Source organism: Poromitra crassiceps, assembly GCF_964638095.1.
Source record: "Poromitra crassiceps genome assembly, contig: HAP1_SCAFFOLD_127, whole genome shotgun sequence".
Classification (NCBI taxonomy): Eukaryota; Metazoa; Chordata; class Actinopteri; order Beryciformes; family Melamphaidae; genus Poromitra; species Poromitra crassiceps.
This window is the reverse complement of record NW_028152233.1, coordinates 184,493-212,386: the sequence shown is the minus strand read 5'-3', so window position 1 is coordinate 212,386 and position 27,894 is coordinate 184,493. Positions and strand designations below refer to the sequence as shown.

At 43.3% G+C, this 27,894-nt stretch overlaps 1 protein-coding gene across 1 annotated transcript in view; it reads right to left on the bottom strand.

The window, feature by feature from the left end:
• Positions 1-22,132, bottom strand: part of LOC310772562 (uncharacterized protein) — a gene marked incomplete at both ends in the record, with an annotated part of 30,878 nt that extends 8,746 nt beyond the window's left edge. The window contains 9 exons of the mRNA XM_083664657.1: positions 480-585; positions 10,093-10,133; positions 10,805-10,897; positions 15,616-15,684; positions 15,808-15,924; positions 17,979-18,167; positions 18,742-18,810; positions 18,934-19,050; positions 22,082-22,132. Coding sequence (XP_083520783.1) covers positions 480-585; positions 10,093-10,133; positions 10,805-10,897; positions 15,616-15,684; positions 15,808-15,924; positions 17,979-18,167; positions 18,742-18,810; positions 18,934-19,050; positions 22,082-22,132 — 852 coding nt within the window. The remainder of the gene's footprint in view (positions 1-479; positions 586-10,092; positions 10,134-10,804; positions 10,898-15,615; positions 15,685-15,807; positions 15,925-17,978; positions 18,168-18,741; positions 18,811-18,933; positions 19,051-22,081) is intronic.
• Positions 22,133-27,894: the final 5,762 nt, after the last annotated feature.

Genomic DNA, 27,894 nt, shown 5'->3' with positions numbered 1-27,894 from the left:
AATTTTTACACTTACTATGTTCCAGGTTTTATTATCTGTTCTATGGTTTCTGTGTTCATTAATTTTGCACTGTCCCGTCCAAATAAACAAATAAATAAAAAATAAATACTCTGAGGGCAAAATTAAGAGGCTAGATCTATGAAAAGAAAAACTACACACATCCCTCAATACATGCCTTTTAGACACCACCTCCTCCAACTCATCAGAGCTCTGATATGAAAGCAGTTGACATGAACAAGGCATAGAACAATACTGATGTGAAACCAGAGCCATATTGAAATCACGTTGGTTGTATTATTATTATTGTACTTTATTTTAAATTCAACCATGTTCACTGCTTACAATGTTCACTCCTTCCTCTCATTATCAAGAAAGCAAAATCACATCATTATATATATATATATATCTATATATATATATTATGATGTGATGTGTATATATATATATATATATATATATATATCTCAATTTTAGACTACCTCGCAGGTTGGCTGGGATCTGGTCACCCTCACTCTCTCTGCCGGTTTATTTTGGAGACGTACGGATTTGCGAGGAGGCAGCACTTCTCTCACAGCAGCCTTTGACCTGCCACAATGAAAAGTAGTGTTACAGTGACATCAAGAACAACACTTAAAGGGTAATTTTGATATTTTTCAACCTGGACCCTATTTTGTATATTTTTATGTAGTGCTGCACGATTAATCGAATCGCAATCGCGATGTCAGCACATGTGATTACATAACCCCAAAAGGGTGCGATTATTTAAAAAAAGTGTCAGTGTGTGTGCCTCGTCTAACGTTAGACAGCAAATAAACATGTTTCTCTGCCATCACACTGGACATCAACACTAGCGGGAGACTTTTCCCACTCCCGCAAATATACAGTAATGTTATGCGCAACGTTAACATAATCTTACCAAGGGAGCATGAGCAACCATCGCTAACACAACTCAGAAAAGCATGTAAACAGCCGTGTGATTAGTGAGAAAGTTGGTATGTTTAAGTGTACAGCAGCTAATGAGCCGCTGTGATGAAGAATATAGTGACATCAACCGGGGCTGAGAGCAGAGAAAACACTCGCAGCTGCAGCAGCACCTCTAGTATGCTCATGACGCCTTCAGGGTCTGCACGTAAAGTCTTGCGTCACGTGAGTGTGGCATTTTAGGCCACCTGTAATCTGTAAAGAAATAAACTGGGTGTGTATTACTCATTGTATTACTGGACAGACATGTAACTAACTTTGCAGTCTGAGCCATCTTACACAACCTCAGAGAGTTCCCCAAACTTTTGAGTAGCCAGTCAGATTGAAAAAGTAGCCGGATCATGTTCGCGGCGTTTGTTCCAGTGGTCCTTTTCCCAATTAATAAACAAAACTCAAATATGTATCCATGAGTGTGACAATTGAAATAATACAAATAAACATTCTTATAAAGGCCCAATGCTCAATTTAATTATAAATAAAACAATATCCATATTGCAAAACACAAACAGGCAATGTATATTTTTAAGAAGAGAGAAAATACTAATAACTATGTTTCCCACAGGATTTGGAGAGATTGTGGTGGGTAGACCTTGCTTGGACCCTCTTGGGGGGTTCGGGGGGCCATGCGCCCTGTAAGAACTAAACTAAAATGCATGAATCTGGTTCACTTTGAGAACCAATTTAAGAGGCTAGATCAGCGGTGGGCAATTATTTTTCATGGGGGGCCACATGAGAAACCCAGATTGTTGCCGGGGGCCGAACAAATATTGTCATGCCGTAACCCAGGAATGTCCTCGCCACCAGAGGCCCAGATTTTGCTAAGCGTTGGGGGCCGAATGGCGTGGAAAAATTTTGGGCATTTGAAGTCAGGTTTAGGGGAATAACTAATTTTAAATTAACAGTTGTGATGTAATTATTCAGTCTTAAAACACATTGAGTGCCACAGCGCTTCAGTAAAATTGTCTGGAGCCTGTGCCAGATTCACTTCCATTCAGTTGAAAACAGCTATAGAATTTTTTCTATTAGGGCTATATGGACAGGGCTGGACTCTAATGAAACATTGGACACTCCTGCTTCTTTCAAAGAAGAAATTTTGTTTCTAGACAGTTCCATTATGAAATGACAGCCTCTGAAAGAAGAGCACTTTCAAGAGTTTTCTGCTGTCTTTTTTTACTTTTCAAGATAAAGTCACTTTTATGAATACTTTTTGCACTCATGATTATTATTATTATTATTTTTCTCCTGCTTCTTTTTATTATTAGACATTACATTACATTACATTACGGCCTTTGGCAGACGCTTTTATTCAAATCGACTTACAATATCAGAACTTACAATATCACATTTTAGTCTAACACTAACGCTAGTCTAATTTCAAGCACATTCACTGACTGAGCTAATATTTTCTGATGCCCCACCCCCCCTCTCCCCCCCTGAGCTGCAAACTCCTCCCCACACGCACACAGTCTATTTTCGGAGTCTCCGTTTTTGCGCCGGGCGGCTGACGGTGGCTCCCGGGCGGATCCCAGCGCGACAAGGAAATGCCAAACGGGACTGCAGGAAAAGGTTTGGCTGTTCGGCATCGGGTGCTGCCTTTCTGGCGGGTAATCGTGTGGAGAAACTATATGCAGACAGATAGACAGAGGCAGAGGAGCTCAGTTGTGGGCACGGATCGCAGCCAACTGTCAGCTGCAGACAGAGCAATCTATATGGCTCTGGCTGCAGCATGCATCGGTTCCTCTTTGATCACGGCTTTCTCCTGCACAAAGTAAAGGATCTGAGCGCCAAGGTTTTAAGGTGGCGCAGCTGCCGTGTAGATTTTTAAGGTGGCGCCGTGTGATCCCTTGAAGGGATTCATGCTCACTGGCTGGGTACGACCTTAAACAGCAGAATTATGGAATAATATGAATTATGATATTGGGACGTCCACAGACGTCCTTGGCACTTCTCGTTACTTTTTTTTAGGACGTCCACAGACGTCCTTGGCACTCAATGTGTTAAACACCAATATTTGATCCTTTTCTCACTCACTCCTATGTCACCACTTGCTCTCCCTGCAGGGCTTGAAATTAGTTTTGACCACCTGCCAATATGGCTGCTAGAAGTTACCAGCCAATTAGAATTTCCACTGGCCAAAATGTTTTTCTTGAAATAAACCAGAATATGAGTGGATTAATTTAAGCATAAGTATCAGTAAGTGGCCCGGGATTCCCATAGCCTGTGTTGAGCGTCACACGAACAACAATGCACTCTTGAAGCTAAATAAATCCAAAACCAACACGTTTATTATTTACATGTTTTACCTCAATGTAGAACAGTCATTGATATTCCATATTCCAGACTGAAATGTTATAACAGAAGTGGAGTATTGGCCAGAATGACAGAACATTTGGACACTTATTCAGCAGGTATCTTGTTGTATCTTGTCTTTTTTTGACAGTGTTTTTAAGTGTAAGTAACTGGTAGGCCAGAGGCCAGTAGGCGGAGAAATTGCCGGCTACCGGGGCTTGGGGAACTCCCTGCAACCCATGTGCTGCAATTTATATTTTTCTGTTGTGTTTCTTTTTTTCTATGTTTGAGACAGGCAAACGTCTCAAACATAGACCGATATCACAGGATTGTTGTGAAGAGGACATGGCTATATAATTTGTAAAGATTTTATTATAAACTAGAAGGACCGCAACGCGGACTTATGCCTCCGCCATTAGTTCATTCTTGAGTCCAAATCGCCATTTGAGGCAAATTGGAAGAAATTCCGTCAAGGCGCTCCTGTGATGTTGCGCTACAGAGCTTGGAAATTGGGTGTGTGAGGTCACAGTGACCTTGAACTTTGACCACCAAAATATAATCAGTTCATCCTTGAGTCCAAGTGGACGCTTGAGGCAAATTCGAAGAAATTCCATCAAGACATTCCTGAGATATTGCGTTAACAAGCTTGAAAATGGCATTCGAGAGGTCACAGTGACCTTGACCTTTGATAACCAAAATGGAATCAGTTCATCCTTGCGTCCAAGTCGATGTTTGAGCCAAATCAGAAGAAATTCTATCAAGCCGTTCTTGAGATATTGCATTAACCAATTTGGGAATGGCGTTCGTGAGGTCACAGTGACCTTGAAGTTTGACCACCAAAATGTAATCAGTTCATCCTTGAGGCCAAGTTAATGTTTGAGGCAAATTTGATGAAATTCCATCAAGGCATTCCTGAGATATTGCGTTAACAAGCTTGAAAATGGCATTGGAGAGGTCACAGTGACCTTGACCTTTGATCACCAAAATGTAATCCATTCATTCTTGCGCCCAAGTCGACGTTTGAGCCAAATTGGCAGAAATTCCATCAAGCCGTTCTTGAGATATCACTTTAACGAACTTGGGAATGGCATTCGTGAGGTCACAGTGACCTTGACCTTTGACCACGAAAATCTAATCAGTTCATCCTTGAGTCCAAGTCGATGGTTGAGACAAGTTTGATTAAATTCCGTCAAGGCATTCCTGAGATATCGTGTTAACAAGCTTGAAAATGGCGTTCGAGAGGTCACAGTGAGCTTGACCTTTGACCACCAAAATCTAATCAGATCATCCTTGAGTCGAAGTCGATGTTTGAGGCAAATTTGATGAAATTCCGTCAAGGCATTCGTGAGATATCGCGTTAACAAGCTGGAAAATGGCATTTGAGAGGTCACAGCGACCTTGACCTTTGACCACCAAAATCTAATCAGTTCATCCTTGAGTCCAAGTCGATGTTTGAGACAAGTTTGATTAAATTCCGTCAAGGCTTTCCTCAGATATCGCGTTAACAAACATCGTACGGACGTACGTACGGACAACCCGGATCCATAATGCTTCCGGCCTGGCTATCGCCGGCGGAGGCATAAAAATATATATGCTGTATTATGTTCCTTAGTCTGTGATACCGTGAATGGTTTTATTTTTGTCCAAGGTTATCATACCGTCAAAAACCCATACCGGCACATCGCTGGATACCATTTATTTATTATATCACAAATCGCAATATTGTCCACAATAATCTCATATCGCACCTTTGCCCCAAATCGTGCAGCACTATTTTTGTGTTTATGTAACTAACTAATCTGATGATTTTGTTTTCATTGATCCAGTATTGACCAAGATGGCTTCAGCTGGCAGCAGCAGTGCACGTATGCCTCTCCGACCTCAGCTCTAGCTCGTGTGAACACGCTGCTGCATGCTAAATACAAGTGCTAATTTTCTCTCTCTTTTACCATAACAATGTGAGCCTGTCTGTTGCAGAAATAAGCTTGTTTAGTGGACGTACATGCACATGCACGGGCTGCCGAGGCAGGCGCGCACCGCGGCTTCCAGCTGAAGCCATCTTGGTCAATATTGGATCAATTAAGAAAAAATGCTCAGATTAGTTACTTGGACATAATAAGTTATGAAAATAGGGTGTAGGTTGGAAAATAATGGATGAAATTGTTGTTAATATTGGTTTAATTTCTTAGGTAAAGAGACCTCGCATAAGCCCATCGGTGTTTCCTGTCTCTACCTGCACAATCTTTTATATCCACTTATTTCCTTTTGTTTGTTCTTGGTTTTACATACCAAAATTGAGGACGAGGCACGGTAGGCTAGGAAGGAGCGCACGCTCTGTAATAATAATGTGGGACAGATAGGGATGGGTGATATGGTTGAGGAGCACTTTGAAATCATTATCACAATAATCACAACGATTTCCCCCGGTATCTCTATACATTATATCACAATATGGCTTAGGGATGTAAATGATTAATTGACAATCGATTAATTGTCGTTAAGAATTTGATCGATAACAGATTAATCGTCAATTTAGGCTATGTGCTATTTTCTCATTTTTGCTGAAATGATTTAACACCACAAAGGTGAAATTTTACTTTCACCGCTTATACCGAGAAAGAAGAAAGCCAAGCAAGCAGGCAAAAAGTCCAGGGTGGGAAAATTAGCACCAAAAATACGACAGTATTCATTGTAAATAATACAATGTTGAAATGCAGCATCTCTACAAGCACAATGACAGCTAATGCAGGAAGTTTGGCTGGTTGATTAACTCATTCCTGGCCATATACGTCTTTAACGTCTTATCAGGAGTTTGCCTCCCAGCCAAATACGTGTTTGACGTGTTTTTGTTTTTATTCGTGCTTAGAGTAGTTCAAAGACTTCCACAGCCTGTGACATGGTATCAGGTCCCTGGCCTCAAAGGCAAGCCGACAACACGTGATCAAACAACTACCGCGGCTGTTGTTTTGAAATGGAGGAGGAGGAAAGAACAGAAAACGGAGAAACGCTTCCTTGTTGCAGAGTAGAGAAACGCCATTGAAACGCCCCTCGGCGTTTCAATCTTCCCCCACTAGGCTGGGAATCAGTTGTCTGACGTCACACAACAACGAGCCCGTGCGGCGGGGCAGCCCAGCCGTGCCATGGTGACAGACCAGCTCCAGCAGCAGTGAGGGAAAGCGGGGTGGCAATCACTCACCTGCAGAGATGGCTAGCGGAGGTGGCGGGAGCCCACGAAATGGCGAGGTAGTGGTGACTGCCTCCCAGGCCGTGGGTCACGCAGCGTAGCACGGCTGGGCAGCGATAGGAAATGGCACGCAACGGGTCGGTCATGGAGGGGCGAAGCAGAAGGAGTCCAGGCAGTGAGAGGGAATGATAAATCCAACGGGAGAAGGTAATCCAGAGATGTGTTGATCAGCGGAGGAATGAGGAAATGATCGATCAGTTTGACGGGTAATCCAGAGGGTGGTGAGGACGTGTTGATCAGCCGAGGGGAAAACGGGAATGATCAAACAGCAGGGAGGGTAGGACAGAGAGACACGGACGAGGACGGGTGGACCAGAACAAAACAAAATAAACACACGAACAGCTAACAATAACGAAAAGTAAGGACACGGGCAGAAGCGGCAGTCACAGCAACAGACGCCAGCAGTACTCAGACCCGGATACAACGTAACGTAACGTAACGAACAAAGCTTGTCGAGTGGAAAGCCGAGGGATGAATGACGAAATGTAATGTAATGTAAAGAGACACACATGGGCCCCGCGCACACACACACATTCACACTCACTCACACTGAGTAAACTGTATTGTTGAATGTAAAAAAAGCACTTCATGTATATATATATATATATTTTTGGCCCCGGTGCTTGGTAATGCACCAGGGGCCTTATGTTCCCGCATGTCGCCAAGACTAATTATGCACCTTTTCAGCCGACTAAATGGCGGCCGGCCACTAGAGGGCGCCGCTGCCCCACTAAGATTTGCCGTCATACCTTCCTCACGGTATCAGCTGTTTCCCCAAAACAACGTGCCCAGGTCGCTTTGCAGAATGCAGCTTACGCGGCCCCTCCCCCTTGCTGCATGCCAGACGCACAGTAGAGAGGAGCTGTGAGGAGCTGTATGCCTGTGTGTTTACAATCATGTGTGTGATAAAGCAGGAGAACGCAAGGACCCCCCTGAACTTTCCCCCATCTAAAAACGTCGGCTGTATGGGAATATTTCGGCGTTTGTAAAAATACAGATGGCCATAGCCTCAACGCAAGACTCATCCGAATGACTGATGAGTCTCGCGTTGAGCCTAGGATGGCCAGGGCTTAGATCTGCGTGAGCACGACCCGTCGTAATTTGTCAAATTCAAGGTACATTAAAACGTTGTCTTGCTTCAACATACATCGCATCGCATAAACCATTTCCACCCGCAGGTTTGAGGAGTAGCTAACATAAACGTCAGATAAATACTCTCTATAGGCTAACGTTACCTACTGAGGCAGCTAACATGGCTAATTAGCTAGCTAACGCGGTCCATCGATATACAGTCTGGTAGACAGATAAAGCAGTGTGTTCCTTCTGTTTTACACAATGTTAGCCAGCCTGCCTGGTATCTTCTCTGTATATCCTTACAACAGCTAAGAGAGGAGCTTGTGAAGATTGAACGAACATCCCCACAGTCAAAGCACTTCCCTGAGATATCTATATAAAAACGTTTATTGCTTTAATACCAAAAATAAAACCTCCAGTGTCTGTAAGCTAACGCTAACGCGTTAGCGATTAGCTATTGGCTGGTTGTTGTGTACACTTGTGTAGGCCCCATGTTATGGTTAGACCCGGGAGTTAACATTATAAAACACATTTCCTGGCATATGCAGGTAGTTGGAAAACCTGGTAAGTTCTGAAAATATGTGTCTATTATTGTGTTATTCCAGCTATCGTTATCGGTTGTTAGGTTAGAGTAATATGAAGCCGACAAAAACCGGCAAAACAGACAAGCGGTTAATGCTAGTCTGCTTCCATTAAAACCATTGTGTATTAAAATAAACGATAACGTAGCTGGAGTAACTAATAAAACACATTATTTTCTGAGCAACACTGGAGGGCACGCAGCCCAGCGATTTCATGAACCAACTGAATAGCTCTTCAGAACGGACAGCGATTTCACCTACCTTCCTTAGCATAGTAATAATAATAATAAGCATAATAATTGTAATCTACACAATGTACACAATCTACAAAAACATGCAATAATATAAATGGTGTTGTGTTCACGTTCATAGCTCATATAATATAATGTATCATATCGTTAATTTCAAGCTCAATACAATTCTTACAGAGAAAAGGTACAGCACTGAAAATGTAACAAGCAATAGTTTTTTAAACATCTTTACTTTAAAAGATGAAAACCCCCAGGTGCTTTAGTCCCAAACAGATCTAAAACAGATCTATAAGGTGAAGAGCCTGTAGCCTGTAGATGACGGCTTGAGACTGGCTGCCACAGCTGTCAATCATCCCTTTTTATATGTCAAATAAGTACTTAAAAACAAACTGATCAGAAAAATGACCACTTGCACAGGCATTAGCATGACAATAACTATCTAAAATGATACAACCCACCTTTGGAAAAAATGCGTGACGATACCATGCACCGGGGCTATGCCAGGTTTCGACCTGGCCTTGTTTTTTGTCATTTGTGTCATAACGAATAATATTTACATGTCTGATGTCAATACAGTTCAAAATAAAAGAATTGAGAGCGAGTTCTGCCTGAGATTGTGTCCTTTACAAAAATGCCTTTTTCTCCAATTTCTCTTCTCAGAGAGACCTTTTTGGTGAAAACAGGGTGTATATAAATGGCTATAAGTAGAGTACAGAACATGCTAAAAGCTCACTTTTTTCTTTCTGGTGAACCCAGAGACGTACATCTTCATTTTGAGGTATTGCAAATCACTTTGGTGCTAATAGATAATTTACTGTGGGTCTTGAAAGATGACCAACAATTATGAAAATCTTTGGCCTGAGCTAAATATTGGCAGTCCTAAACTGGCCATGAATGAGTTAACTTGTTGAGTAGGCCTAAAGACAGACGTCACATAATGCATGTCAAAAGCATTTTTTTTTATATAATAATATTTGCATCTCTATGGCTCATGTATGCAAAGATTAGTTAAATCCAGTTGAAGAGAAATAAACAATTCCTGCCATATAGCACAACATATATGCCGGCCGATACGGATATGTGTGTGATAGGCCAATATCGGCTGTTAATATTGGCCAACCGACATATGGGTCGGGCTCTGGAAAATTTGAAATATTTAAAAAATATTCATTAAAGAAATCATCATTTTGTTGAGTAAAGTGAGTAAAATTTGCTTGTCATCATCAAGACAGAATTGTCACAATATCCCAAAATCACCATATATCATCACAATATGATTCCACTGAAAGACGATAAATGATCATAGTGAATTATCGCCCAGCCCTATGGACAAACCATACTACACTATATGATGGCTATGTTTTTGTGTTCACATTTCATATTATTTAGTAGGCAGCATGCAGTGCAAGCTTTCAGACACAGACACAATTTGAACTCCTACACATTTTGCTTCTTGCTTAGTGATGCCATGACCTGTGCATGAGTAGGCTGGCGTTGTGTGTGCAAGGCAACTATGACTGTGTGTATGGCCAATGGTCCCAGATAAATTCATAACCTGTTCAGTCACACTGCAGTTCCCAGTCGTGCCAGGAATCCCCTGCACTATTTCAGAAAACCGTTGCTGAATTCAATCAAACGTTCTCATCAGTAGTCAGTCGTTCATCAGTTTTACCTCATGGGACGCCGCTGTGACTGCTTCAGATCCTCACGTGCCTTTTGACAGAGAAAAGCAATTATTACCCCCCCGTTATATCTATTCATGGACTGCAAGATACTTACTTGGTCACTACTAGTAAGGGGCGTCTTGAAGGAGGATGAGGAGGTGGATGGCATTGTCCTCGTTAATTAAATTTTTGATTAAAAATGTGGGGATTAAACCATTGACTTGCACTTAGGGATGTAACGATAACCGGTTTTAATGATAACCGTGATAAAATTCCTTATGATAACTGGACAGTTTAAAAATGTCATTATTATTAAAACCGCGGTACCGTGATTACAGTGCTTTGAAAAACATGGTAAATACTGTCCATCATCAATCAAAGTTGGCAACAGTCTCCCAGATGCAAATGTGCAGCCTTGGAGAACTGATTTCAGTGAGTGTATCAATCCTTTTTGGATCTGAGTTTTCAATATAAAACGTTGTAAAATGATTTCACCGAGTCTCTCAGTACTTTTTGAACATTTTCAGCAATTTTTTACGAATACCGTGATAATAGGATAACCGTGATAATTTTGCTCACGATAATCGTGATGTGAAATGTTCATACCGTTACATCTCTACTTGCACTGTGCAAGTCAAGGTAAATGGTTGCACAAACCAAAGTGCTCTGGATGTGTGTAGGTGTGTGTGTGTGGTCATCCCATGCTCCACGACTACCTACCTGCAAAAGGTTGATGGAAGACAGAAAGGCTTGGTTCTGCCTGATGTTCTCCAGTCGCTCCAGTTCATATTGAGACAGTACTACACGTATATCCTGTAGTAAACAAACACAGAAGATTCATAACTAAGAAAACTTACTTTTCTTTTATGTGTATAGATATACATTTCACAATACATTTTCAATAGTCTGGCTTTTTATTAAATGCTTTTTATATGGAGTAACCATTTAGGATGGTATAGTGGCTCAGTGCACTGTTAGTCTTGCTTGCCAGACTTCCCTCCCTTCCGGGAGACTGAGTCTGGCAGCGTAGATCTCCACTCTGGAATAATGGGGGGAGAATGCTTTGTTTGATTTAACCTAGTCTCGCTTACCAGACGCTCTCCCTACAAAGGTGGATCCAATCGTTTTCAGCGTATAGCAACGAGCTAGCATTGTTGACGCGGTTTCACAGCGGCGCTGCCATTTGAGATCGACAGATTCGTCACAGAGGGAGCGGAAAGGAAATCCATATATGGTTGTGCCGATCAGTCAGAGCGGGTTGGAGCCAATGACAGAGCTTGCAGGGAGCAGGAAGGGATTTTCTTTCGCTGGCGACTGAAATGGACGCCACCAATGGCAGAGCTTATACCAGCAGCCTGGGGAAGCCTATGCGACACTGTGTGTAGTTCTGGATTATCTTAGCATGAGCTTTTTACTTCTAGGGCTCGCATTTACGCTTCAAAACTCATGATGATTGACCCTAATTGTAACCCAGGTTACCAGAACCGTTTAATGTGTCTTAATATAATAAATTATACTGTGAATATAACATAATATAAACAGTGAATATAATGGGAGGACTCTTATTTTGAAAGTACATCAGATGCTACGCAGCATCCGCCAGTCTAGCTGAAGTGACGGTGAAAATACCTAGCGCTTCCTTTTTCCTACCTGAACGAATATCAGACAAGACGTGTTGACACCGGAGAACAGAAATACGTGTTGAGACATAGAACACAGAGACACGTGTAAGTAAAATATATGTGTGCTTACCGATAATTAACTGTTATCTCTCTGAAACCGTCAGTAAAGAAAATTATTGTCCCCGACCAGATTCATTGCTGCTAAATAGCGACCTGTGGTAGTGACCATCACGCTGCCATTTGCCGAAAGCAGATTCTTGGTGAGTTTCCTCCCGACATGAAAAAGTGCTATGACAGCTTGCTGTAATGATAATATGAAGCTAGCAGACTGAAAACATGCTGACTCGATGCAATAGTGCTACAAACATTAGCAACACGGATTAGCATCCACCACGCTACCGTGGCTAGCACATTAACGTGCTGAACGTGCAAACCCTCTGCTAACATGGGTGAGTCACCCGGTGGTTTTAATGGATGCGTAGAGCAGCCATGACGCATCGCATGTAGCGTTATTCTTTTGATTACCTCAATCAGTGTTTATTTCTGCAGTGTAAAGCCTGCTAGTGTTAAGCTTATCATTAGCTGTTGCAGTGTGTTTAATGCACACCAGTGGTGATACAGTATACTGTAGCTTTTAGGTCAAGGAAATTGAGTTACTGAAATGAATGCACTTGAACTGATGTCACTTTGTATATTCTGTTAGCCATACTGTAATACTATGTTTCATGTAATTGCTATCTAAAATGTATTTTGATGCTGAATGGAAAAGAAAAGAGAAAATGACATGACAGATGGTTAAAGGAGTGATGACAATTTTATTTGTTTGTTTGATGAACGTTTTATTTGGCTTAATGGTTACACATTGCACATTAGAGTCCACACAGGAGAGAAAACATTTATTTGATCCGTTAATTGACACTTTTCTTGGTTTTGTGGGTACAAGGCCAGGTCCTTCTTGTTCCCGTTTCCTGTCCGTCCTTGTTGTCAGCGTCTGAATCCACCAGACCCCGGATTCCCCAGCCCGGCTTGCTTCCCGTGGAGAGAGGTGCAGCTGGTTCTTGGGGTGGCGAGCCTAAGCCCTGAACCGGATCGAGAGAAAGGAGAGATGCTCGAATTATCCATTGTCAACTAAGTGGTAGGACAATCGTATCTATTGCCCCACGGATTTCATGGAGTTTCTAACACAGTGGTAGGACAATCGTATCCATTGCCCCACACATTCAAACCCACGGAGCTTCCATCACAGTGGGAAGACAATATCCCCCTTGCACTTTTCCATTCAAAGGATAACTGTCCGAGTCGAACTGATCTCGTGGATCCGAACTAGAGAACAGAGCACATGTAGAATGTTTTTTGTTTTTGTTCTGAATCTAGATAATTGTTTATAATAATTGTGATTTATTTCTATGGTCCATTGTGAGTATTGCTCTGTGTGCATTTGATAGTGCTCACCTGATTTGAACGTGAGTTATTGATTTGTTTTCTAAGTACTTTAATAGAACCTGAACCTTAGCAGTGTTAAACTATATTTTCTATTTTTATATACAGCTGTGTCTTGCTGAAATACACAGTAATGCAACCAGAGCAATACTATAGGATTCCTGAAGGGAACTTGTTCTATTGTCTTTGTTTCTGGGTAATTGAGTTCTATTGAAGGAACGGTTGTTTTTTGAGGTTGAAGGTCGAATCCAATCGAAATAATAATAACCGGCGACTGTATCTCTGTTGAGTCAGAAGCACTTTAAAATAGGATTTATATGGAACTATAATAAATCAACATAGGAATTAACAAAAATTAATGAGTGCCTGACTAATAACAAAATAGTTTCTTATAAAATAAGGAATAAAAGAAACAGTTACTTACCTGATGTGTGAACATCTGTCGTCGACCCACCGTCGTTGAATGCAAAACCTGAAAGGAAGAGAAATAGTTTAGTGGAAAAAAGAATTGTGTTTGATTATTATTGTTGAAATGGCATATACTTGAAGAAAGAAAGAATAAGAAGTAACTGAAATACAAGTAAATAAATGTTGTGTTATCTTTAAAACGTACCTGCTGAGTCTGTGTCGTGTTCTGTGTGCTGCTTGGTGCCCATTTCTCCCAGAGCGACCTAGAGCTTCTGTGACCCCGGTCCATAGATAAAGGTGATCTACTCTCTCTTAACTGAATTAGAGAGGTGTGCTCATTCTGAACCGACACTAGTGTTACATAATCATTCACCTTCTTCTTCCCCCTGCCTACTGCTTTCTTCGGACGCTTTCCAACAGATTTCTTGTGGCCTGGGCGTTACATTCAAACCAGATTCCCGTCTTGCACTCCCTGTACAGTTTGCGTGAGGCATGCTGTAATTCTGCCCATGCGTAATTTGGATAGGTGTAGGCCTATTGACTGTATATATTATCCCTATCTCATAACGACACCATCACATCATATACCTGTTAAAAACATCTGAGTTCTGATGCAATTCGGGTTATTTTGTTGACTGGGGTAGGACAATAGAAACGTGTTTGCAGCGGGTAAACGGCTGAGACAAAAGAAAAGATTGGAGGATTTACAGTGGACTTAATTAAAACAGTCTCCTAACAACTCGTGCCGAGGACAGAGAGAGGTGGAGAGAGGTTGTGAGTGACAGATTGGCTGTGGTCCCAACGACCCTCCGGGTTATGGGATAGCAGTAGGTGAATAGCCTAATGCAAGTACCGTAGGTTACAATGTACACGTTTTCTCAATTCAATTACCATAACCCCTCCTTGCGATGTGATAGGTTTCTCAGTAATTATAGTTGATTGCCTCACCGAATAATCTGTTGGTTACCCAATTTTAGCAGCAGAATTTGATGGCCTGGGGTGAGGTGGCACGTCCGTGCGCAATGACGTTTCTGCACTGCACAGCGCGGAGATTATGGTGCTATCAAGCGCAGCGAGTGTTTTAGCACCTAAGAGTGCAGCTAAGAGGTGCTTTTCAAAGCTCTTACCGCAAAGTAATTGCATGCTATCCCCACATTTTAGCACTGAAACGCCTGCTTTGGCCTATGCCCAGTACAATTATAACAGGCATGCGCTTGTGCCCGCCCCCAACTTGCATTGCGCGCGGCGTTAAACGAGCGCAAAAGCTAAATAGAGAGCCCCAGAAATGAGTCCGGAAAACATCGATGCTAAAGGTCCTTACACACCAAGAGCGATGCGAATATACGGCATGAAATTGCGATGCGAGTTTTGACTCACCTGTCAATCACAGCCACAGATGTGAACACGTCGGAAGCGAATTTCTGAAAAATCGACCGTGGTTCGAAAAGATAAACACCGCAATAACGCTGGGCGAAACTTCGCCGTTGGTATGCACGGTTGCATTGACTGATATAGGTTCGGAAAATATTATTGACGTGCGAATTAATCGCACGAAAAAAACGTGCTCGGTGTGTAAGGACCTTAACACTTCCGGGTTCTTCACTGTTTTCCCCTATGGGATTTTTGAATGGGTTTTTGGCGCGATGCTTCAAATAAGGTCTCTGGGCAACGCAAGATTAATCAAACCAGTGTTCAGCAGGATAATCTTCACATGAGGACCACTTTTATGAGTTTTTAAGCTTTTACGTGCCGTTAAGAGGGCGGCTAGCTAGCAAACGGCTAAATGAGACTACACTGTTGAGTCGACAGGGATATTATACGTCAATAACGTCATCACTTTAAAGAACGAACACGGAAATTCTCTTTCCCTCACCTGCTTCAGCCCGGGGTAATCAGTGCACAGCAGCACACACATGTACAACACTCCAGGTTGAGTGGTGACGTGACGGGGAAGCCTATGCGACACTGTGTGTAGTTCTGGATTAGCTTAGCATGAGCTTTTTACTTCTAGGGCTCGCATTTACGCTTCAAAACTCATGATGATTGACCCTAATCATTCACCTTCTTCTTCCCCCTGCCTACTGCTTTCTTCGGACGCTTTCCAACAGATTCCTTCCATGGTATGAAGTCCTATTGGGGAAAACAACAACAAAAAACAACACACAAGATGATATTAATTTGTGGTCTGCTTAGTTTCAAAGCCCCCATTGTGCCTGTGTGTGTGTGTGTGTGTGTGTGTGTGTGTGTGTGGACCTGGTCACTGCTCTTGTCAGACTCAGACTCTGAAGGGGAGGGTTCTGGTTCAGATCCGCTCTCCTCTCCATCTCTGTCACTGGATGAGGCCTGGGCCTTTTTGGGGGGAGGGGCCCGCTAAAATGGGATTTGATTAAATGACACATTGTCAACTGCACCAACATAGTTATTTTGCATCATGCAATCTGTACAAAATGGAGTAGGATTCATTATACAACAGGTTGTTTCAGTCAGCAATCTAATGAGTCCAGCCATGTTGATCATTCCTATTAAGTACAGCTCTTGATGCTTTTTGGTTTCTATGCCAACTACTGTCATCATCTCTATCAAGCAATTATGGGTTATTATTACTATTATGTGAACTTCAGTTTTGCTGATGGTACTCAGCTATATTTTGTGCTTATTGTGTGTACCGTATATTTTGTGCCCTGTTGTACCCATAATTACGCTAAAGAATTCCCTCTTGTGTATTACTGCTAAATTATATTTCAGATTTTCTGTTTAGCAAAGTATTCAGTCACAAAACATAAAGTGATCTTAACTCATTGAGTGCCAATGACGACTATCGTCGTCAATTCAAATAGTAACGTAGGGTGCCAATGACGACTAAAGTCGTCAATTGCGTTTTTTGACGGTGGGACGTGGATCAAAGCCTGATGCATCTCCTGTGAAAGTATGGGGGATGTCGAATGTGCAAAAGCTATTTTACGGACCCATTAGGTGGCGACAGTGCTCTCCAGATTAGAGAAAGGTGAGGAAAAAACAGAGAAGAAGTCATGGGGAAACGGAAACCGCATCGGTATGCATCGATATGCATGAAGCATAACGTTAGCTGTGCCTGTGAACAGCAGCCAATCTGCTGCCACAATTGAGCCCCTCCGTCTCCGCTGCGATAGCCCATCCACATGATTAGTTGCCGACACCAGCGTCTTTCTGAAAAGTTACATTATTCTCAGCTGGGAGCCGGCGACAAAAACGGCGGAACGCTGTGAAAAAGCTGGGCGTAGCGCACTTTTCAGTGCAGAGAAAACGCAGCAGAGAGCCACCAGAGACACTCCCACGGAGGAGTGTGCAGTTGAGGGGGGTGGGGCACGCAGGGCACCATACAACACCGACCCAGACAGCAGGAGGCTCGATGGACAGATTTACAAACACAAGCTAGAATATCTGATGCCCACCAGCAGTAAAGCAAGACCAGCAAGAAGGTGTAGGGTCTGCGCACGCACCAGCGCTGCTGGTTGCAGCTAAAAAATATTATTTTGCCAAACAGAAATTCCTTTGTTTTCGCTGTTTTATTGAAGGAAATTATTTTTGAGGTGTCACTACATCAGAAAATATTAGCTTCAGAGTCAGTGATGTGCTTGAAATGCTTCATTTCACAAAAGGCTGATTATCTCAGCTTCTAGTTTGAAACGTCTGTTTTTGCTGAAAACAACCTAGCTTCTCCGGCTGATAACTAAAGAACGGAAAATGATATCAATAAACTTTTTTTTGCTGATGATACAATAGAGTCTCATCGTTCTTTGGGCGTGTTCGGTGTTTACATAGTAATATCACACAATATTCTGTGGGCCTCGAGAAATCACTGAAAACGCTCTGAAAGGGCTGGCACTGGGAGCATCCGTTTTCCAAAAGTGGCTGGCACTCAATGAGTTAAGAGATATCCTTGTCAGTGGATGGCTGTTAAACACTGTCTGAAATTAAAAGACTACAGTTACCTTAGCAGGGGGCAGCTTCCGCTTCACTGCTCCTCCCTTTCCTCTGTCTTCACTTCCGGAATCAGAATCCACCTCGCTTCAGAGTCAGTGATGTGCTTGAAATGCTTCATTTCACAAAAGGCTGATTATCTCAGCTTCTAGTTTGAAACGTCTGTTTTTGCTGAAAACAACCTAGCTTCTCCGGCTGATAACTAAAGAACGGAAAATGATATCAATAAACTTTTTTTTGCTGATGATACAATAGAGTCTCATCGTTCTTTGGGCGTGTTCGGTGTTTACATAGTAATATCACACAATATTCTGTGGGCCTCGAGAAATCACTGAAAACGCTCTGAAAGGGCTGGCACTGGGAGCATCCGTTTTCCAAAAGTGGCTGGCACTCAATGAGTTAAGAGATATCCTTGTCAGTGGATGGCTGTTAAACACTGTCTGAAATTAAAAGACTACAGTTACCTTAGCAGGGGGCAGCTTCCGCTTCACTGCTCCTCCCTTTCCTCTGTCTTCACTTCCGGAATCAGAATCCACCTCGCTTGCCGAGTCAGCTTTCTGAGGCACCACAGCTTCTTGCTCCTCCTCCTCCTCGCTGCCTCCGCCAGTGTTACTGCCCTCGCTGTCAGACGAGCTGGCAGGCTGCAGATGAATCTGGATAAGGAGAGATGAGTACGTATGAATTTTCTCATTAAAACATACTGGAGTCCGGAAAACATCGATGCTAACACTTCCGGGTTCTTCACTGTTTTCGCCTATGGGATTTTTGAATGGGTTTTTGGCGCGATGCTTCAAATAAGGTCTCTGGGCAACGCAAGCTTAATCAAACGCGAACCAGTGTTCAGCGGGATAATCTTCACACATGAGGACCACTTTTATGAGTTTTGCAGCTTTTACGTGCCGTTAAAAGGGCGGCTAGCTAGCAAACGGCTTAATGAGAGTACACTGTTGAGTTGACGGGGATATTATACGTCAATAGCGTCATCACTTCAAAGGACGAACACGGAAATTGTCTTTCCCTCACCTGGTTCAGCCCGGGGTAATTAGTGCACAGCAGCACACACATCAACAACACTCCAGGTTGAGTGGTGATGTGACGGGGAAGCCTATGCGACACTGTGTGTACGGTAGTTCTGGATTAGCTTAGCATGAGCTTTTTACTTCTAGGGCTCGCATTTACGCTTCAAAACTCATGTTCCCTTGGAGATGATTGACCCTAATCATTCACCTTCTTCTTCCCCCTGCCTACTGCTTTCTTCGGACGCTTTCCATCAGATGTCTTCCCTGGTATGAAGTCCTATTGGGGAAAGCAACAACAAAAAACAACACACAAGATGATATTAATTTGTGGTCTGCTTAGTTTCAAAGCCCCCATTGTGCCTGTGTGTGTGTGTGTGTGTGTGTGTGTGTGTGTGTGGACCTGGTCACTGTTCTTGTCAGACTCAGACTCTGAAGGGGAGGGTTCTGGTTCAGATCCGCTCTCCTCTCCATCTCTGTCACTGGATGAGGCCTGGGCCTTTTTGGGGGGAGGGGCCCGCTAAAATGGGATTTGATTAAATGACACATTGTCAACTGCACCAACATAGTTATTTTGCATCATGCAATCTGTACAAAATGGAGTAGGATTCATTATACAACAGGTTGTTTCAGTCAGCAATCTAATGAGTCCAGCCATGTTGATCATTCCTATTAAGTACAGCTCTTGATGCTTTTTGGTTTCTATGCCAACTACTGTCATCATCTCTATCAAGCAATTATGGGTTATTATTACTATTATGTGAACTTCAGTTTTGCTGATGGTACTCAGCTATATTTTGTGCTTATTGTGTGTATATTTTGTGCTATTTTGTGCCCTGTTGTACCCATAATTATGCTAAAGAATTCCCTCTTGTGTATTACTGCTAAATTATATTTCAGATTTTCTGTTTAGCAAAGTATTCAGTCACAAAACATAAAGTGATCTTAACTCATTGAGTGCCAGCCACTTTTGGAGAACGGACGCTCCCAGTGCCAGAGTTTCAGAGCGTTTTCAGCGATTTCTCGAGGCCCACAGAATATTGTGTGATATTACTATGTAAACACCGAACACGCACAAAGAACGATGAGACTCTATTGTATCAGCAGCAAAAAAAAGTTTATTGATATCATTTTTCGTTCTTTAGTTATCAGCCGGAGAAGATAGGTCAAAAACAGCAAAAACAGGCATTTCCATCTAGAAGCTGAGATATTAAGCCTTTTGTGAAATGAAGCATTTCAAGCAAATCACTGACTCTGAAACTAATATTTTCTGACCTGAAACATCTGAACAGTAATTTCCTTCAATAAACAGCACCCACACCCCCCTCAACTCCAAACTCCTCCTCCGTGGGAGTGTCTCTGGTGGCTCTGCTCGCTGTGCTGGCTGCTGCGTGTGTCAGGCGAGTCTCTGCCTCCTGCTATGGCAGGCTCTGCTGCCTCACGGATCCACGTTCAGATGGCGGCCGCTCGTCGGGGGAGTCTGGATGGGGCTCGCGTTCGTCTGCGTTTCTAGGGTTTCGGTTGTGAGCTGGGATGAAGCTGCGTCCGATTATAGGCTTTCTGCTGCGCGTTTCAAAGTGCGCTGCACCCAGTCTATTTTCGGAGCGCTCAGCCTTGTGCGCCGGCTCCCAGCGCGACACTGAAAAGCCAAACCATTCTCATGAGAATGGTTTGGCTTTGGTTTTATTTTCTGGCGGCTAATCGTGTGGAGAAGCTATGCAGCAGAGACAGAGACATTAGTGGGAGCGGATTGACTGCTGTTCGCAGCTAACGTTGGCTCCAGGCAGCCAGAGCAATCTGTGCCGCTCTGGCTCATGCATCGGTTTCTCTTTCATCACGGGGCTTTTTCTGCTTTTTTTCCCTCAACTTTCTCTAATCTGGAGAGCACTGTCGCCACCTAATGGGTCTGTAAAATAGGTTATACACATTCAATAGCTCCCATATTTTTATAGGAGATGTAAGAGGCTTTGATCCACGTCCCACCGTCAAAAAACGCAATTGACGAACATACTCGTCCTTGGCACTCTACGTTAGTATTTGAATTGACGAACATACTCGTCCTTGGCACTCAATGAGTTAAGAGATATCCTTGTCAGTGGATGGCTGTTAAACACTGTCTGAAATTAAAAGACTACAGTTACCTTAGCAGGGGGCAGCTTCCGCTTCACTGCTCCTCCCTTTCCTCTGTCTTCACTTCCGGAATCAGAATCCACCTCGCTTGCCGAGTCAGCTTTCTGAGGCACCACAGCTTCTTGCTCCTCCTCCTCCTCGCTGCCTCCGCCAGCGTTACTGCCCTCGCTGTCAGACGAGCTGGCAGGCTGCAGATGAATCTGGATAAGGAGAGATGAGTACGTATGAATTTTCTCATTAAAACATACTGATATCTTAAAACCGTAGGTCCCTGGCACATCTGTCACCAAGTATTGTAGTCGACAAATGTCGACAAAATGTGTAACCCCCCCCCAGACACACACACACACACACACACACACACACACACAGTGTCTCACACTTGCAATTGCAACATTTCAATAGGAAGAAATTCACAAGTTGATGTACAGTTGTTTTGCTAATGAGTTCTACAACAACGGACATGACGCAGACTACCACAGACATCACAGATTTCGACCAAATGATCAATTATAGAAATGAGGATGATAAACGACAAAAGATCAACAGGCAGGTGAAAAATCTGTGGATAATACAGGATGACACCTGAAGGGAGAGTAACTGCTAAATCGATAGCAAAGGAATCTATCAGATTCTGTTTCAATTTACAAATATGCATATTTCCCTACTAGTAAACAAAGTTAGCCGGTGTGACAGCCTAACTGGTCGCTCCACTATCCTGTCTCCATACAATATGCGTGCGTGTGATTGTTGTTTACTGTGCGTGTGATTGTTGTTTACTTCCTGCAGCAGCTGTTGTGCACTTCTGTCCGCATATTCAACAACTCCACAATGAAACACTGAAGTCTCCGGCGGATGAAAACTACCCTTCTTTGCTTTTTTACCATCTTTTAATCTCCACTGTGCCTGTCCAACAAATAAATAAACTTAGGCTGTCACACCAGGGCTAGAGTCAGACACTCACGCCTCGCGCCACTTGGCGCTAATGGAACTAGGTTCCATTGCCGTTGCCACCCAGTGACGCGGTTTGTTTACCAAAATACTGCTCGGCTGATCCCTCGTATAGCACTTGTCTTAGTGACAAGCAAGACAACAGTAAACGGACAGGTTTTGGCATTGAGTTTGGCGTTAAGAGAGCGAGCTCCGACCCCCAGTAAAACAGCAGGAGTAACGTTAACTCTAGCCCCATAACATGACGCCACTGTACTTACTGTAGCCTACAGCAGTCAGTAAGTACAGTAAGTGGCGTCACGTTAACTCCAGAGTGTCCCTACTTAAGCTTAAGCTTAGTTTTCATTACATGTAGCAGCATTTAAATACAGTACTGCAAAATGCTGCTGATTAAACTGGTAGCTTGTTGGCTACCCCGCTAGCCGGGCGCTTCAGTATGAGTGAGAAACGCTCAGACTCGATAACCTTACCTTTAGTAATTGTATCTTCACTATGGCTCGTTTCATAACTTCTGTCGCCATTTCAGGACAATGCTAAGTTACCAACGAAAATACATAAATAAAGTAAAAAGTTGCCAACGCCTGCAGCCTGTCCACGCCAAGCAAACACTAGCAGTGCACTCCCACAACAAGAAACCTCGCGCCAAGCGCCACACGGCTTGTTTTGTAACTAGCTACTCCCCTCTGCGTTGTAACAAAATTCTAACAGCTCATTGGTTGATATTTCCATGTGACACACTTTAGGTCATGCGGAAGCAGTTGCGGAAACCATAGATATGGCGGAAACCAGTTCGAGGCATGGCCGCTCTGTCCTGCGTAGCGTACCTGATCTCTCCTTTGACAGAGGAGAGCCCATGCGGAGCCCATGGGGGAGATGCGTTACTGAGGCAGGAAGTCAGAAGAAGACCCGCCCCCGTCTTCCGGTGGCCTGTGCTGCAGTGTTTTCGTTCCCCCACAGAAATGCAACAGTAGGCAGTCGCTACGATTTAGAGAAAAAATAAGAAGCATGGCCATACCAAACGAAGTTTTTTTTTTTTAGCTAACGTTACCCAGCAAACATCGTCTTGACCGCGACGTCACCAGACGATATAATTGTGGTTTGGCATCTTACTCGCGTCGCCCATGTTTTCTAAACGGAACACAAAATTGAGCGGAATATTTTTCCTGGAGCACAGCACGGTCTTCCGCCCATAGCCGGAAAACTCGGAGTCGGAGCAAGGTTTTTCCATCCAGGCTACGTGAAACAGAAAGCAGTGGGTAACCGTGCATTCCTTTGCACTTGGAATTTTGAAACAAGACCTACGACAGGGAGAAGTGCAATTCAAGACGGAATTCCGAGTGGGAAACTTGGGCAGCAACACTCTGACGTCACAATCAACATGGCGGCGCACAAAGAGACACACACGGTGATAAGTAAGCAGTTACTTTTTCACAAATGTTTCACTTTGTGTTATGAAACAACTTAGTTGCCATTTCGATTCCCATATAGTTGATTTGTGCTTGATCGAAGCATGCACAGCGGTAGCCTTCTAGCGTCCATGTTTGTAGGCATCCACGCAGTAAACGATTTTGCGTGTCATAAACGTGGATTATTGTTGATGCTGCGCGAATCGGTAAAAAAACGAATGTTACCATTATGGCAAAAGCTGTCATGATCATCATTTTATCAGTCATTTTCTTGTCATCGAAGGTAAGTTGAAAGAGGAATAACGTCAAGTCAAACTCGGTCGACAGGCCTAACGCCTGAGAGTACTAATAGCTAGCTACTGTTAGCTGGTTAACTAGACTTTAAATCCAAATGTTCTGCCTGTTGTCATTTTTGTTTATGTTGTATGCATGGTTTTTTGAGTACGGTTAGTGAAACGTTAGGGTTTCCTGGAAACCTGAAAAAAATCATGGCATTTCAAAATCTTTGTTTTCCAGGCACTTTAAAAGTCATGGAATTAGTCAAATCCTTGAACCCGTAGGGAAAGTAATGGGATTTTGTTGCGACTGCACATGAGTGCTTCTTGTATTTTATGCTATTTTTTTAATGGAAAAATTCACGTTTTGTTTGAATAGCGTCCAGGTGAGGCAGTGACTCTAAGCACTAAAATCCAATATTAAGAGACCGGGGTGAAATTGGTTTTATATTCGATATTCGCCTGTTTTACCCGTTTCTAACTGTAATAGCTTCATGAAAACGGCACCAATTAATTCCAGATTAGTCTTATTTTGTACAGATACGCGAGGCCGACATTTCACAGCTTTGATCAACTCCCCAACCGCAGCGGTTATCGCGCAATTGCCGAGGAACGACTCTGAATATCCTTCTGAGTGCGTGCGGCAAGCTGAATATCTAGGGACCGTCGTCAAAGAGCAATATCCGTAGTTTCACCTTTGTAACAACGGTTGTATTTCCTAAAAAAATAAAAGAGTAGAAATACAAATAAAAGAGTAGAAATACAACTGTTATGGCCATTCTGTTTCTCCACAGTCTAGTCACAGCGCCACCTACTGGCAACACAAAAAGCAGTTTATTCTGAAGACCGTTTGCCCGATTGACCTCAAATTTGGCGTGTGTGCTGCTATGAACCAGATGTAGTCTGGCACTGAATTTCGGACATGTGGATGGTCATAGCGAATATGGTTCTGTGACATATTGATTGTCTAGCAAAGTCCCAAATGTTTTTTTCTGCTAAACAAAGGCTGTGGAACTTTAGCAGTGGGCTTAGCAAAAGATGAGAGGTGGTTTGGTGTCGATCGCTTGACTAACGGCAGAGCTATTTCAAAATAAAAGCCGCAAATATGGTTCTGTGACATATTGATTGTCTAGCAAAGTCCCAAATGTTTTTTTCTGCTAAACAAAGGCTGTGCAACCTTAGCAGTGCGCTTAGCAAAAGATGAGAGGTGGTTTGGTGTCGATTGGTCCACTAACGGCAGAGCTATTTCAAAATAAAAGCCGCGAATATGGTTCTGTGACATATTGATTGTCTAGCAAAGTCCCAAATGTTTTTTTCTGCTAAACAAAGGCTGTGGAACTTTAGCAGTGGGCTTAGCAAAAGATGAGAGGTGGCTCCACGAAAATATTGTATGCTTTAAATCTAAAATGGTTCATGGATTACATTCTAATCTAACAAACCTATCAATTTAAAAGTCAAGCACGTTACCGTGGAAACAATTAAGCTTAGCCCAAAATCACAAATCAGAATGAGGTATATTTTCTATCTTGTAAGGGCTCCTTGGCTGAAAAACATTTGAGAACCTCTGTGTTAAACGTACACAATGATAAAATGTCAAAATTGTCATCTTCAAGAGTAGCATTCATACATTATCATCAACTATCAACTCATTATCATAAACTATTTAAATAACAACACAGAGACATTTTATTAGCTAATGACTTTATTGGGAAACATTGTGCAAAACGTGTGTTTTCTCACCTCTTCTCAGTTCTCAGTGTCCTGGTCTGGACTGAGGAGGCGAAACGGAGGCAGATGGGTCCAACCTCACTTGTAGACGGGGAGCAGTGGAACATGCCAAGTGTGGTTGAGTAGGGGGGGGGGGGTTAATTGATTACAGTTTTTCACAATTGCTTAAACACATTTCCTGATAGACTACCTCACTACCCATCTCAAAACTCACACACAAAATGCAAAATCCTACACTTCTCTTGCAAAAGCACACTTTGCCCTCAAAACGGTGTTAACTGTTCACATGACAAACACATACATCATATGAGTAGACATTTCTAAGCACCCATTGAACACTGGTGTGCAGAATGGAAAACACTATGAATAGACTACCTCACTACCCATCTCAAAACTCACACACAAAATGCTAAATCCTACACTTCTCTTGCAAAAGCACACTTTGCCCTCAAAACGGTGTTAACTGTTCACTAAATGGTATTTTCTTTTCAAATGACAAACACATACATCATATGAGTAGACATTTCTAAGCACCCATTGAACACTGGTGTGCAGAATGGAAAACACTATGAATAGACTACCTCACTACCCATCTCAAAACTCACACACAAAATGCAAAATCCTACACTTCTCTTGCAAAAGCACACTTTGCCCTCAAAACGGTGTTAACTGTTCACTAAATGGTATTTTCTTTTCAAATGACAAACACATACATCATATGAGTAGACATTTCTAAGCACCCATTGAACACTGGTGTGCAGAATGGAAAACACTATATGAATGCTTTATCAGTAGAATTATGCCTTTGCATGTTCAGTTTCAGGTTGTGCACATTGTGTCTAATGTGTTTAAACAATTGTGAAAATCTGTAAAACCAATTTTTGAGGGGTTAAACTACTTGGAGTCATTATAAATGATTAGGTTTGATGTATGGGAAAGTCAATGTACCGGTAATAATAGTTGTGTTGAAGGGGACTCTTGTTGTATTGTGTGGTTAATTGAAAACTAATTATGTTTGTCTCTGCATAGGAGGGGCTGCATCCTTCAATGGGGGATTCATGTCCCTGCTTCTGACAGGGGAAGGCACCAGGACTGCTGCCTACATACTGTAACTGGACCCATTTGCAGGGGCTTAGCCTACTGGTTTAGTTCAGTTTTGTCTTGTCAAGTTTTGAATAGTGATCTGTTGAATTTATAAAGTACAATAAAACCTTTGTGGGGAAAGCCATAACAAAACTGCCTAGAGATCCATTGTAAGTTACCCAGGCTGTAGGGGTTAAGGCGGAGGACCTCTCCTCTGCAGGCGCAATCCCTGCAGCGATGGTAGAGTGAACAGGGTGAGAGGAAGGAGGCGGGGAGATAGATGGCAGAGGAGGGAGAGGAGGTAGGGAGGCTAGAGAGAGGACAGAGGCAGGAGGGAGGCTAGAGAGAGGACAGACAGGAGGTAGGGAGCTAGAGAGAGGAGGCAGGAGAGGACAGGAGGGAGGAGAGGACAGACAGGAGGTAGGGAGGCTAGAGAGAGGAGGCAGGAGAGGACAGGAGGGAGGAGAGGACAGACAGGAGGTAGGGAGCTAGAGAGAGGAGGCAGGAGAGGACAGGAGGAGAGAGAGAGAGGACAGACAGGAGGTAGGGAGGCTAGAGAGAGGACATGAGGGAGGAGAGGACAGAGAGGACAAAGACAATGCAGGAGGTTGCACCTGCGTAGAGAATAGCAAGAGAGGCACCTCCCCCCCAACCTCCTCCCTTCACTCCCTCCTGTCTCCCTCACCAACCTGTCCACCACCATTTTTCCCCCCCCATCTCCTCCTCCCGTCTCCAACAAAATCCCCTCCTCTGCCATCTATCTATGTATCTCCCGGCTTCCTTCCTCTCACCCTGTTCGCACTCAACCACTCTACCATCTCCGCAGGGACTGAGCCTGCAGAGAGAGGGGAGCAGGCACAGTCCCTGCAGAGATGGTAGAGTGGTTGAGTGAGAACACGGTGAAGGAAGGAGGCCGGGAGATGGCAGAGGAGGGAGGGAGGGGGGGGGGGGGGGGGAGGAGGGAGGGATGGGGAGGAGGGAGTAGGGGATGGGGAGGAGGGGTGGGAGATGGGGGGGGGGAGGGAGGGGTGGGGAGAGGAGGAGGGAGGGGGGGGGAGGAGGGAGGGGGGGGAGGAGGGAGGGGTGGGGAGGAGGGAGGGGTGGGGAGACGACTTCAAATCCCCTGCAGGAATCAAACCTGCACTTCTCCGCATACAATGCGGCTGTTAAGGTGATCGCCTTAACCCCTAGACCATCAGCTAGGTAACTTACAATGGATCTCTAGGCAGTTTTGTTATGGCTTTCCCAATGAAAGACTTGAAAAGGTTTTAGTGTCCGTACCGGGATTCAAACCACAAACCTTTGGGTTGGAAGGCATGGTCTTTCACCACTGGACTACAGCCCAGCTCAAACACACAGCACATGCAGCAAGTCAAATAGATGTGGTTAAGATCAGGGTTTTCTTAACCACGACCATACCCTAACCCAATTGATATGGTGGTCGTGGTTAAGAAAACCCTGATCTTAACCACATCTATTTGACTTGCTGCATGTGCTGTGTGTTTGAGCTGGGCTGTAGTCCAGTGGTGAAAGACCATGCCTTCCAACCCAAAGGTTTGTGGTTTGAATCCCGGTACGGACACTAAAACCTTTCAAGTCTTTTTTGAATATTTTGTTTTCAATTATTAATATTATTTTCACATTTACTAATCATTAACCACTCTATTCAGGAATTGACCGACTAATCAGCAACTATCTAATGATTAACTAATATATTCACGAACTGACATGTATTAAAACAGTTAACTACTCTGAGTCTGCACTGAGTGCTCATAAGTGTCAAAATAGAAA